Below are 14,673 nucleotides of genomic sequence, written 5' to 3'. Positions count from 1 at the left end.
AAGATTAAAAGTTGGAGTTTTTGAACGATATAATTCTAAATTTAATATCTGTTATTTAACATTTATTAACCGTGGCACACAGGTACCTAGGATTTTGGCGCTTTCGTACGATACGATTTTGGCGCTTTTGTACGATACGACTTTATTTTTTCTTATCTAATTTTGGCGCTTATGTCTTTCACCGTAACTATAGTTATCCATTATCTTTTTGATAACATTATTATTAAAAAATTAAAAAATTTGTGTTGGTCGAAATGGCTGAAATATTATACCAAATATAATAACAACATAAGTAAATTATAAGTATACAGGATTATGGATTGAGAGTATTACAATATATTATATAGGCAATATAACAACGTCGAAGAACACTTAGATCTGTAGACAAACTTTCTAGTCTGAAACACCCGACCGACCGCCTGCGGCCTACCCACTGCAGAACTAACGAACTAACGTCGTCTCACGGAAGTGGACAGCATTTCTGTGATCATGGTCCTTCAGCAAAAGCTGGTTTTTGGACTCGTCTTCTAAGTTCTAGTTACTCCTGCCCCTACTCCTGTGGCTGCTACTACTGCTGCAGCTGAATGCAATAGTTATCACCGTCGAGCACCACTTCATCTTGCTCCGTCGAGAGTAATGTCGGATGGACCACAGCCGGCCTGACATTGTATAGTGCACTGCGCAGTGGTCGTGACCCAACGCGCGAGAACCACATGCAGGCTCATATTACTACCCGGCTTCCTGGTCCAAAAGTCCACCACAAATCCTCTTGTTGTCTTTCGTGTACAATGTTTCTAAATCGGCAATGGAGATTCCTTGATGCCCCGGCGTTTCTGCTCAGACTTGTCCGGTTTTCTGCAGTGATCGTGGGCCAAAATCTGTCCATACAAAGCTTTAAAGCTGAAAAAATATCAATGTTTTAGATTAATAAAGAAAAAACATATTGGTTAATATTTATTAAATTATTATTTTTGTTCTTAACTTATAAATAACATATCTCTAACACTCTAACCAATATAACTAATATGGCAAATGTACAGTTAATAATTATTATAATTTGTACAAAATTCAAAACCAATGAACGTGAAGCGAGTGATACCTATTAGATGAGTGCATTTTTTAAAGAAATATCAATAGGTATACTATTCATAATTAATGTCGATAATATTGATTTGAGGTACAAATAAAATCATTTTAGGTCATTCGTGTTATTTCATACATTCGACCAAGCCCCATATTTTTCTCTATAAACTACAGTTTTTAGTTTTTACTTAACATAATATTAGTATATAGGTAATATTAAAAAATACGCTATACAGTATAACCATAAATGTATTGTCCATGTTTAAGGATATGTACGCAGGTACCTTTATGCATAATAGCCAATATAGGTTATTACTCAGGTATTAGGTTTATTAATTAGGTATATCATAGTTTGCATTTAATGTTTTATAATATGTTTATGCATTTTATTTAAGTAGGTACCAACTATAATATGTTCTCTAACATTGGAGTAGTATTGTGCAAACAGATCCTCCTCTGCTGTCGGTTCTAACAGGAAAAAAAATATTCTCTAACATAATGCATAGTATTAAATTTTTTTAATATCTCGTAACCAATAATGTTTAAATATATACGCTGATAAGCATCTTTGTTTAAGCGATTTTATCGAGAAAAAAAAAGATTTTAAAAATAAACAACCGTGAAACTGGTTTTTAAATTTTATTCTTTCACTCTTTGATGGGGAATTTTCAATTTTTGTGTTTCATTGTAGAAAATTTAAGAAAAATTATGCTTATAATTCATTTAACTAGAAGTTCTATGTATATACTCCGCGCCACGAGAGAACGCATACGGCACGCCGCATGCGCATCCAAATGATTGCGCATTTGCGCTCGAACGTCTCGAGGCCAAATCTCCCCACCATTCAATAACTGGTCACTGCATACAGCGGCTCAAGTAGTACAACAGCAACACGCACAGGCTGTAGTAAATCAAGACCTAATTGAATATATTATAATATTTTCCGATCAAAATCGCAAGTAATTAAACGACTAACGACGTGATGAAAAAATTGTTTGTTATTGTAATCGCAGTGTATACACCTGCCGAAAAAATCGCTGTGCTCCGAAGCGCTCCGACGGGTGGCGATCGTGCTGGTAAAGTGATGGGGATGCGCGAAAAAATACGTGTTTTGATCAGCCGCCGCGCCGTATGCGTTCTCTCGTGGCGCGGAGTATAGTATGTAAACATAATATTATATACATTTTTATAATGAAAATATTATATTATATTAACATTAAACAGTGCAGGTACCTATATAAACTATAATATTTGTAAAAATCACCTGTCCTTAACTATTTTCAAAGCAGTTGTTTAAACATCCATTGTTCCATAAAAGAATAGTTTGAAAACCATGTATAATATGTAGTTAGTTATTTTCTATTGAAGAGCATAAACATATTTTTCTAGCTATGCATTTTCAAAACAATAAAACTAAATTATTAGACTTAATTCTAAAAGTATTTAAAATAATAAAAATTAACAATTAAATTGACCATATTAAATATAACTCTTATTAGTATTATTAATATTATGCCAATGGTTATCAAACATATTTAATACATTCATTATAAAAAAGACGAGTGAAAAAAATATCATGACAAACTCACAGTTACGTTGTTTACTGATTCTTGTATTATATATTTTGGTTTTGTATAGTATCTATATGGTGTATTTTTTTATTAAAATAAAATATAATCTCGAGAAGTTAGAGCGACCAGATACACACAATATACTGAAAACAAATATGCAGGATAATATCAATCAACAGGTAGTTATAAATTTTTATTGTTTAATTTTTTTGGTAATATATTGTAAATATTTCTTTATTTGAATAAAAAAATTATATGTAACAAATGTATAGTATAAAATAAAATAATATATTTGATATTTAAATACCGTGTTCATTGAATATTTCTTTGGGATAAGTGAGAAAGTCAACCAAAAAAAAGTGGGCAAGTGTGTAACACTTTGCTTAAGTATACCTATAATTTTTGTCATAGGTGTCAAGTACAACACTGTAATAGTGTAATGGATTTGTTTATTTCATTTCATTGTTATTTATACCTATTATTTGTTTATTTTATTTTTATTTTATCATATAACCAAACTAGGATATTTTGTATTATATGACTATTATTACTATAAGTCTATAATTATTATGGTATAGCGGTATAGGTTAAGGTTGATTTAATTTTCACCGAAATATTGCGTATATTTTAATATTATATTTTTTAGTTTCAGTAAGAATTTCTTATGACTTATGAGTAACTTTTTATTAAATTTTTATTATCAAATATCTTGTAAATATTTGTTATTGGTCATTTATCACGGATTTTGTCTAAATTTGAACTTCAAAAGCTTGTATTACAAAATGTATGCCCATTGATCTTTAATATTTTTAGATTCTGAGCGGAGCGATGAATGTATTGATTTTACCATGATGTGTGTTTTTTTTTTGTGTGTCTGCCATCACGTTTTGGGGCAGTAAAAATGCTTCGATTTTTGACTTCAGTACCTCGTTCGATCAGAAAGTGAATCTAGTATTGGTACTGTGGGAGGTCAAAAGTAAAATATTCTTAATACTTTTCTAAATAATCGAGAAAAACAAACTAAAAATTAAGGGAAAACGGGAAATTTTACGCACACTCATTTTTCGACAAAATCGATTTTGGTTTTTGATGTAACTTTAAAACAAATCACCATAGATACATGAAATTTTCACCGAATGTTTATATAAGTATATTCTATCCACCATGCAATTTCGAAAAATTTTCGACTTTTTGAACTATTCATAGGCATTTGAAATTTTCGATCATTATTAGTTTTTTTAAAATTATTATCGATAAAAATTTATTTGTTTGGCAGAAAAGCTTGAAAATTTAATACAAGGCTCTTAACATATTGTTACAATAGCAGTTGAAATATAAAAGAAATTCATAGTTTTTTTATAAGCTTTCAAAGTTTGAATTTTGACAAAATACGTAAAAATCACGAAAATTCACAAATTATTTTAAGCTAGAAATTCATAAAAAATTTTCTTTTTAAATCTAAGATTTGAAAATTTAATGCAAGATTCCTTACAAGTTTTTCAATCTTTACCACAAATAAAAATTCCACCGGAAATAAAAATTAAATTTTTATGAGCATTTGAAATTTAAACTTTTACATTGGATTTTCACTTTTAACGATTTCCTTATTTTGGTGTAACTCTAAAACAAATGACCGCAGATACTTGAAATTTTCACTGAATGTTTATATAGGCATTTTATATATTTGATAAACTTTTCAAAATATTTAGATTTGTTTTGAGCTGTTTACTGACATTTTAATTTTTCAACTTTTTTAGTTTGTTTTTCTATAAATATCGATAAAAAATTATTTGTTCGGTAGAAAAGCTTGAAAATTTAATACAAGGCTTCTAACAACTTGTAACAATATCAGTTAAAAAATATTAAAAATACGTAGGCACGATTTTTTTTTATAAGCATTTAAAGTTTGAATTTTGACAACATACGTAAAAATTACGAAAATTCATAAATTATTTTATGCAATAAATTCATAAAAAATTTTCCTTTTATATCTAAGATTTGAAAATTTAATACATAGCTCCTATTATATTTTTATAATAGCAATTGAAAAATAAAAGAAATGCGTAGGTATTCACAATTTTTATTTACAAGCATTCAAAGTTTGAATTTTGACAACATATGTAAAAATCACGAAAATTTGCAAATTATTTCAAACTAGAAATTCATAAAAAATTTTCTTTTGAAATCTAAGATTGGAAAATTTTTAATAATCTATAATATATCCTAGACAGATAAACCGTCTTCGATCTGAATCGTTTTTGGTATACAATGATAGAATATCATTGGATTCAAATTTAATTCCATCCATTACAGTAACCCTCTTGTAACCTACTGTACAGCAGAGCGACATCCACGACTTACCCGCATTTTTTAATATCTATTTTAAAATCATACTATATATAGAATACACTATCAAAATTTGATGAAAATTTCAGTTGTCTTCGGTTATTTTATAACAAAATAAGTAAATCGTTTGAGGAGAAATAATTACCTATCTACTTTACGGGTGTACTTACATCCAATTACATCAGTATTCAAACTTTAACCACTTATTTAAAACTATTCTGAATTTATGCTAAACTTTTTTTGCATTCTTATAATAAAAACATATGGATGAGAACCTCGTGTTCAATTTTCTAACTTTTTGACATGGAAAAAATTAACTTAAAAATAATCAACAGTTATTGAAAATGTTATCATGTATGGAAAATGATTAAAATAAATATTTCGGAAACTGTTTATGTTTCTATATTTCTAGGTTTGTTTTTGAATAAGTACACAAAAAAAATTTCATTTAATCAAAACTAGTTTTGCGTATAAATTACCGTTTTTGCCTAATTTCCCCCTCCCCCAATTATTAAGAAAAGTGGGATTTTTAAACGTCAGTCTTGTAAAAGTACCGTCGTGTCTCATGTGTACGGTCATAAGTTTTTTTTTAATCGATGTTTAATATTAAAACTATAGAGACTAGTACACTATAGAGTATAGGGTCATATACTATCTAAATTAGTTAGGTAGCAATTCTATAAAATATTTTTAAAAATCATGAAACAATTTAAGAAACTTATTACAAAAAAATTAACGTTTAATACTTAATAAAATTAAGTATCACTAGGAATAAAAATAATATATCTTATGTAAAATATTATAAAGAAAATTTAAACAATGTTGAAAGGTATCGGGTTATTGCGCTTGATTGCTTATAATTAAACATTGAAAATTATGAATAATAAGTATGATACTTTGTATTTTTTTTTATAACAAAACTAATTAATTTAATGTAGCCAATGTAGGTATACAAAAACAATCTAAATAATCCAAAATAATAAAAATTTTAGTTTTTAAATTATTTTTTTTAGTCGACGAATTTAAATTTGAAAATATGAAATTACATTAATCGAAATTATTAACAGAGCCATACATATTATTTGGAGCCAATTATAACCGTAACTCCTTATTATAAAGAAACCGAATGGAATGAAATTGCAAACCCACCTCTACCATGGTATTTCAAAGGTAATAATAGTTCATAAATTCATAACAATTTTACCGTATAAAATATTATTACTTGTGCCTTATACTGCTGTAAGTGATTTATAATTTTTATAAGTAGGTACTTACTTTAATGAATAATCTATATGATTATATAATTTATATTTTATATTTCATAGTTATGATTGCATTGCCTATGACGTATATTAATATAATTATATATAAATATTCTATTTCCACCCTTAAGTTTATGGTACACATAATTTTTAAAAATTACAAAATATTCCTTACTGTGTAATAGTATATGTACTTATTATGCATAGCTATTTATTTTTTTTAGATGGTACTATAAAACCAACCAACGCTCGATTGTTCTCATCAAGATCTAGTTCGAAACTTTCACAAGTGTGGCCTAAGGAACAGATAGACGGCGATGATCGCGTGGAAGAACAATTAATGTTTGTGCCACCACATTACAATTATAACAATGCACCAATCAAGTCAATTTTATTATACAACAATATTAATGAATGGGTAGTTAATAGCGGGCAAGACGAATTCATTTCAAAAGATTGTCCAGTAAATAGATGCACGATCACTACAGACAAATCAAAAAGCTCGAATGTAGATTCAATTTTATTCAGAAATGAATTCTCACATCCCGGTTACAAAAAGACCGATCAACAAGTAAGATCAAACATTTAAACAGAATACATTTATATTATACTTAGGAGGGGAAGTTCAACATTAAAAATTACTGTACTTACCTTATTAGGGAAAACATAAAAATAGTAAATTAGGTAAAAAATAAAAATAAATTTTACTTTTCACTTTTTTAACATTTTTGTGCATTCCATAGGTATGGATTTTATTCGTTATGGAGTCTGCGTATTATACAGATCTTAACGTTAGCCATGAATTAATTAATTGGACTGCTACATATCGACATGATAGTGATATCGTTACGCCTTTCCAACGATGGGCTTATTACAATCCGTCAGTGACTCAGGTTGAACAATTTAATCGAAATTACGCACTAAATAAAACAAAACAAGTGGCGATGATTATTTCAGATTGCAACATTGATAATGACAGGGAACTATTGTATGCTAGAGAGTTGAATAAATATATATCTGTAGACGTGTACGGTGACTGTGATGAATTAAAAAAAATCGAATCAGAAAAATTTCTACAAATACTGGACCAGGACTACAAATTTTACTTGGCTTTCGAGAATTCAAATTGTATCGATTACGTGACTGAAAAGTTTTTTGTCAACGGACTTCAGTAAATATAAATACACCTAATACGTATTTAAAAAATGTAATATGGTTCAAATATATTATAAGTACTATACCACTTGATATTTTTTCTTATTTGCAAAGAAAATTTAGAAATAACAAATATTTTTTGGGTTTAGTCAGTTTAGTGGAGTGGATAAATATCTAGTATTATATGATGCTAAATTTCGTATGGTATTTAAATAAATTTTATTTTTATTTTCGATTGTCGTTCTATGGTAATAAACAAAACTATACGAAACCGGCCTCGTGTAAGTCGATTAGAAAAAAGTTGTACCCAGTCCAAAAACATAGATCCATATAATTAAAAAAAAATTTTTTTACACTAAATAAACAATTATTATATTATAATTTAGCTTATTTATAATAATTTATAACTTTTATAGTTCTATCGGTATAATATAATCGTTATAAGTGTTCTTAAATTATATTTTGATCGATTTTGTTTATTATCAATACACAATTTTAACTTTAAATAACATGAACATATTATTTCGTATACTAATGACCACTGAGTATTGGTAAGAAATTAATAAACGTTTCGAATTATAATGTATATATAGGTATAATGTACTGCCGGTCGTGATGGGTGCTCGTCGTGAAGACTACAAGCGATTAGCACCTGACCGATCGTATTTGCACGTGGACGACTACGAATCTCCCAAACTGCTGGCCGAGCACTTGTGGCGGTTAGACGCTGACGACGACTTGTACAATGAGTACTTCCGGTGGAAAGGTTCCGGCGAGTTTATCGACACAAAGTTCTTCTGTCGGCTGTGCGCGATGCTACACGACGATGGAGCGCCGGCCAAGAGCTACCAGGACTTTGACCACTGGTGGCGTGGCCCGGGTGTGTGTCATGACCGTGGGCCTGAAATCCCGACACAATTGCAGCCGCCTCCGTTAGCGGTTAACGACAGAGAAGAACAATGACGGAAGCGGAAGTGCCGAAGATGCCTTTAGACCTGTCCTTATATACACGTTACTATTTTATATGATAATAATATAAGTGTTCTGTAGACTTGTAGTAAGCCAGTAAGCATAGGCGCAAATAGGGAATTTCAATAGGGGAGCTTCAGTTCTACTAGTCATATTCTTATTTTTTTTATTTACAATAGTATATTGTGTGGCAAGGGCGGGAAGTGAGCCATTTCAGTCGCGGGCGTCGTGTGCCGCATTTCGCCCAAGACTGAAATGGCCTTCCCGCGCGAGCCATACATACTATTTTTTGTCACGCCCCTGCGTTCATGGAAAAGGTTATGCAGGGATCTATGCAACAATTATAGACTATTCTACAAAAACAATTTCATGGAAGACATTTACTAACGCATCGTTCGACGCACTTATCTAGGAACAGTGCAAATTAAATATGTTTAAATGTTTATGCGTCATGCAAGGAGGTTATACTATACATTTAAGATGTAACCAAAAGTTTATGTTTTGTAAGAACCGTGGTAGGTATATATTTTAATTTCTGGTTGTGCAGGGGATACGCGCCCGGCGGTCGGCACTTTTGGGGATTTCTTCTTTTCCGCCCGGCACTTTTGGGGATTTCCTCTTTTCCGCCCGGCACTCTTGGGGATTTCCTCTTTTCCGCCCGGCACTTTTGGGTATTTCCTCTTTTCCGCCCGGCACTTTGGGGATTTCCACTTTACCGCCCGCTGGACGGAAAAAGGACGCTTTCGAACGCTTCAACCGTTGTCGAAAACCAAACTTTCGGTGCAGGCGTGACAAAAAAACTATATCAATACGACAATAAATCCGGGTGTGAGGGGCTGAATTCACATTAGGGGGTTAGCTCCCCCTCTATTTGTACCTAAGCTTGTAGGAATACCGTCAACTCTAGCTATTGTATACGTTTAACGTTTCTAATGTTTCTATGACCCCCTCCCAACACATTAAAAATACTAGTATCTATATCCGTGCTATTAGTAAGTTCAGGTCAAAAATTATACTATATCATCTTTTCATAATATTGTTATTTTTTGTTATCAAAACGTGAAAAATGTGAGCTTCGTTTTTTAAAATTTTGGTATCTAATTTTATTCAAAGTTACGTATTTTAAAGTATGTATAAATTAAATTTTTCTTGTGCACAATTTAGTTATATGCACAATTGTTTATCATAAATATTCATACGAGAATAATAAAAAATCTGCAAAATAATAGATCGGTATACAGTGAGACAAATAAATACTGTTGTCTCACTGTACCCAACATCAGTTAACTCTAAAACAAGACTGTTGAAATAAATTGTGATCATAATAAAGTGATATTAGGTTATGATTTTTATTTAATTTTTAAAATTTAAACATAAAACTATTGAAATAAACAAAGTGAACACCTACATTTTTTTAATTGTACAAAAACACAATTAATTATTTTAAAATTTGTTAAAAAAATTCTCTTTAATTGTTTTATCATATTATATAAATGTTGTGAAATGAAAAGTTTAAATATAAAGGATAAACTACAAATTTAAAAGGTTTTATATTATGTAGCCTCAATGTGTACAAGGCTGGGTCACAGTGAGACACTACGACATTTAAAAAAAAAATTTCTCTGGGTTGAAATTTCGTTAAATGTTAGAATATACTAATATGTTTTTTAATGCCCAATAATATTTAGAATAAAAACATAGGTAACGCTGTTGAAGGGTTATCACTTACAACAAAAACAATATTTAAAAAGTAATTTTTAGTGTCTCACTGTGGCCACCTCTCCCCTATATATAATATAACTCACAGGTGCAATTTTCTAAAAAAAAATTTTTTTTTAGGGAAAAAATAAACACAATACCTATATCTATTTTAAATCATATGTCAACATTCAATATACAACGATTGCATGCATTATCTGTTAAGAACTGTAAGATTAGATAGGTAAGTAAGAATATTTTTAAAAAGAAGGTGACAAAGTCCCAGTGATAAAAAACAAAATGTTCAACCCCCCCATAGAAAACTCCTGAGTACGTCTCTGCTAATGTGTGTAAATTGAAAGTTTGGTCATGCAAATTTTACTCTTGAGAAATTTTTGTATTACGAAAATCAATAAGGGTTGCGAAAAAAAACTTATAAATTTGTGTAGGATAGTTACCCGAGTGATATCATTGATTATAAATCGTACTGTTCATAATCAATGGTATAATATATTAATATGCGAATAAATAATAATATAAAATCGATCAAAATTAAATAATATATTCATCACAAATATTAAAAATTATTTCCTTATCAGAGTATTTATAAACAATGCATTAATGTAGTAATGTGGCAGTAGAAAACCTGTTTTGACCTATTGCTAGTGGTGCTGTTGTTATTGTGCGCGAGGTGTGAAACTGTGAACACCGTTCAAGGCTGTCGTTGTTATGCGGCATGTAACAGAGCGTAATTAAATATTTTTTTTTACCAAATATTTTTATTTATTTATTGGGTTTTGTACTTCATGTACTAGTGTAATACGATTTATTAAAGGGCTTTACAATACAAATACCCATAAGTAAAAATTGTAAAGGATAATTTTTTCTAGAATGTTGAGAGTGTAAGACGGCCGGATTTTGACAGCGTATGTCAATCGTCCAATTTTGCATAATAAATTAAGAATTTTTTTTTTAGGTGAATGACCTGGGATGTTGAAGCCTTTTATTCCAATAAAAAAAATTTTTTTTTACCTTTTATCGATTAATTATTTAATTAAATTAATAAAAATATTGAAAATCAGGCCTTTTACGTTTTTAAATAAAATCCTGCTCTACAGTTTTTTACAATCGGTATTTTCACAGTAAACCGCTTCAATCAGTCGTATTACTTGGACTTTGAAGTACAATGTTTTTATTTTGTTCACTAGTGCGCGAGTGCGCCCAATCAGTGTTAAAAAATATTTTTCATACAATAAAATCAAGTAAATTAGGTAGAAATTAATAAATGAACATACAATTGAAAGGGGAGTACGCCAGTACGGGCGCCTGCAGGCGAACGCATTTTAAAAAACAAAAAATATAAAAATAACTATTGTATTAAGAACGTGTACACGCCACACGCGGCCGATAGGTCACTGTAACGGCCGTTGCACTAACTCCTTTAATTATACACATTTTTAATAAAGGTGTGTGGATCACTGAATTCAAGTAATAGATTATTCATCTTCGATGACAGTAGTTTTAAGCATGATATCTAGATGTGTGATTGCAATATATCATGATGAAAGTGATAAAACTAACAAATAATAAAATAAATATAAATAAAAACTAAAGTGGTTTTAAAAATGCCATATCAATTCGAAATAAAAAACTTGTAGTACATACGTTATTCTGAACTTATTATACTCAACTATAATCGGTATCTCAAAAAGTCCAATATGTAATTAGTTAGAACACCCGAACACTCATGACAACTTACTGTTATGAACTATCTACTCAATGAGTATTTAGTTGGTAGTTCTCATGAATATAATGTTGTATTTCTGCAAAATTTTGCACTTTGATCGAATGATATTTCAATCGCGCCTAATCTTGTTGTTTTCTTATAGCAGGTTTTATAACCACAGTATTTACTATTTATTATGAGTAGATGACCTTCTAAATTGTAATTTCATTAAATACCCATAGGTATTATATATAATCATATTGGAATGAGATAATATTATGTTTATGTTACATAACACTATAACAGACTGATCACTAGCGATCACTATTCACTGTACCACCTACTTATATCAAACAAATTACTAAATTAGTGAAATCTAACAATTTTACATCAAAGTTTGTGTGGTAATAATATTTCATTTAATAATGAGTACAACATTATAACAAGGTATTTAGTATTTATTATTTTTTCTAACTATTATATTTTTATGTAAGCATTATTTAATAAATATACTGAATTATTGTTAAGTACTACCTACCTTTAGTATATTAATTATTATATTATATGATAGCAAGAAGTTTAGTAAAAATAATAGACATTTTATAGAACATTACTTTTATTTTATCCTTTTTATAGGTATTATTCAAACTGTTGTCTAAACTTCAAGTTTTTGAGAAGTTTTAAGTATGAACATGATAGTTTTGATCATTTGTATCTCAATATCAGTGAATAGTGGTTTATCATCTGATATACTAGCCTTTTTACCCAGCAAAGCACGTAGCCATTATGGCGCGTTTGAACCTTTACTCAAAGAGTTAGCGGAAAGAGGCCACAATGTGACTGTTTTATCACCATTCTCAATGAAAAATCCACCGTCATCTTACCATCATATTCCCGTTGAAGATGAAGATCTTGTAATGGGTAAGTAATAAATAGAGATAAATGTATTACTATGATATCTAACCATAATTTAAATAATAATATCCTTAAAACTGTGATCTAACCTATAGTTATGCTGACAATAATAATTACAATTTGTTTAATAGGTTTTAATCCATTCAGTGTAGCTAAACATTTCAAACCAATTTTAGTTCCGTTTAGATCTTGGTTAATGTGGCCAACATTTACAGAAACAATATTAAACAAACCATCTGTTCAGAAATTGATTCATTCAGAAGGACTTCATTTTGATTTAGTTTTATTTGAAAACTTTTATCATGAGTGTTTTGTAACTCTTGGACATAAATTCAATGCATCTGTTGTACAATTATTCCCATCGATTCCGAATGCTGGTGTTGCACAATGGCATCGTAATCCGTATGATGGATCATATATTCCAGATATCAACTCTGGATTCTGTGACGATATGTCCTTCATAGAACGTTTGACAAATACTATATTGTCATTTATACATACAGCTTTGAGTTCATTTTTCTATTTTCCAAAGCAGAGGGATTTAATGGATAAATATTTCAACTATACTGGTTGGGAAACACGGCCGTCAATGGAAAACATGCTAAAAAATATTTCACTGACGTTGATGAACACACACTTTTCTGTTGGAACACCAAGGCCACTTGTTCCTTCATACATAGATGTAGCCGGAATGCACCTCAAACCTGCATCTACACTCCCAGAAGTAAATTGATTAATTTTATTCACATATTATTAGAAGGTATATATTAGCCATGTCTATATCACATTTGTGTCATTGGTTATAATTATTCATTAGGATCTCCTGGATATTATGAATAATGCTCCTGAAGGAGTCGTATATTTCAGTTTTGGTTCTATACTCAATCTAACACAACTACCCAAAAATGAATTTGACATTTTTATTAAACAACTGGGTAAGATCAAGCAAAAAGTATTATTTAAATGGGAATCAGATACTAAAATAGATTTTCCGCCAAATATAATCGTTAGAAAATGGTTTCCACAAGCTGATATTCTAGGCCATTTTAATTGTGTTCTATTTATTACTCACGGAGGCATACATAGTACTGAAGAAGCTATATACTTTGGAGTACCAATGTTGGCTATATCAGTGTTTGGGGATCAGTTACATAACTCGTTAGTAATGCATAACAAAGGTGCAGCAATACGTATTAAATACAGTGAATTTACTGAAAATGTATTTGAAATAGCTTTACACAAAATGTTGAATGATAAATCGTAAGTATTTAAGATCTAAACTCTAATAATATTTTAATACCTACAAAAATTAATCAATATTTTTAGGTTTAAAAAAAAAGCAACAGAACTATCACTGACTTTTCGTGATCAACCATTAAAATCAATAAATAAAGCGGTTTACTGGATTGAATATGTAATACGCCACAATGGAGCTCATCACTTAAAAACAGCTGCTGGCGAATTGACTTGGTATGAATTTCTACTAATTGATGGTTTGTTTTTGGTAGTCATCATGAGAATAGTTATAACAGTAATAGTGTGGTATGCAGGGAAAAAAATGTGGAGAAGATTTTGTTCAAAATCAAAACAAAACTAAGAAAAAGTATATTGTTTGTATGTTTTGTAGTATAAATAAATATGTATAATTTTTATTATTAATTAGGAAACTTAATTAAGTAAAAATTCATAAATAATTTTTTTTGTATGATTCTAGTTATTTTTTAATTGAAATATGCATCTATATATTTATTGTTTAATTATATTTTATTATTATAAAATAAGTTTTAATTGAAACAGATTATACACTTTTATTTTTCAATCTGTGATGTTGCAAGGAGCAAAAATTATTTTATATAAATTTATATTTTTTCTAAATCTAATCCTGAAAATGAACTTTATTTTTTGATAGAAAATTATTATTTTTAGGATTCTTTCTGATTGAATTAAT

The 14,673-nt window shown here is 29.5% G+C and overlaps 2 protein-coding genes across 2 annotated transcripts; both read left to right on the top strand.

Annotated features, from left to right (window-relative positions):
• The first annotated feature begins 2,445 nt into the window (after positions 1-2,445).
• LOC107173073 (core alpha-(1,3)-fucosyltransferase-like) lies at positions 2,446-10,062 on the top strand. Its single transcript, XM_089222701.1, has 5 exons — positions 2,446-2,833; positions 6,068-6,170; positions 6,487-6,833; positions 7,006-7,433; positions 8,011-10,062. Exons 1-5 carry the CDS (start codon positions 2,660-2,662, stop codon positions 8,378-8,380), a joined length of 1,422 nt encoding a protein of 473 aa, XP_089078827.1. The 5' UTR covers positions 2,446-2,659; the 3' UTR covers positions 8,381-10,062.
• A 2,040-nt stretch (positions 10,063-12,102) lies between these two features.
• On the top strand, positions 12,103-14,542 carry LOC107173286 (UDP-glycosyltransferase UGT5-like). Its single transcript, XM_015523762.2, has 5 exons — positions 12,103-12,257; positions 12,447-12,731; positions 12,857-13,449; positions 13,543-13,985; positions 14,052-14,542. Exons 2-5 carry the CDS (start codon positions 12,497-12,499, stop codon positions 14,320-14,322), a joined length of 1,542 nt encoding a protein of 513 aa, XP_015379248.2. The 5' UTR covers positions 12,103-12,257; positions 12,447-12,496; the 3' UTR covers positions 14,323-14,542.
• Positions 14,543-14,673: the final 131 nt, after the last annotated feature.

Source organism: Diuraphis noxia, unplaced genomic scaffold (genome assembly GCF_037042655.1).
Source record: "Diuraphis noxia isolate RWA-SAM2 unplaced genomic scaffold, SU_Dnox_SAM2 contig0003, whole genome shotgun sequence".
Classification (NCBI taxonomy): domain Eukaryota; kingdom Metazoa; phylum Arthropoda; class Insecta; order Hemiptera; family Aphididae; genus Diuraphis; species Diuraphis noxia.
This window is presented reverse-complemented; position numbering and strand designations above follow the sequence as displayed.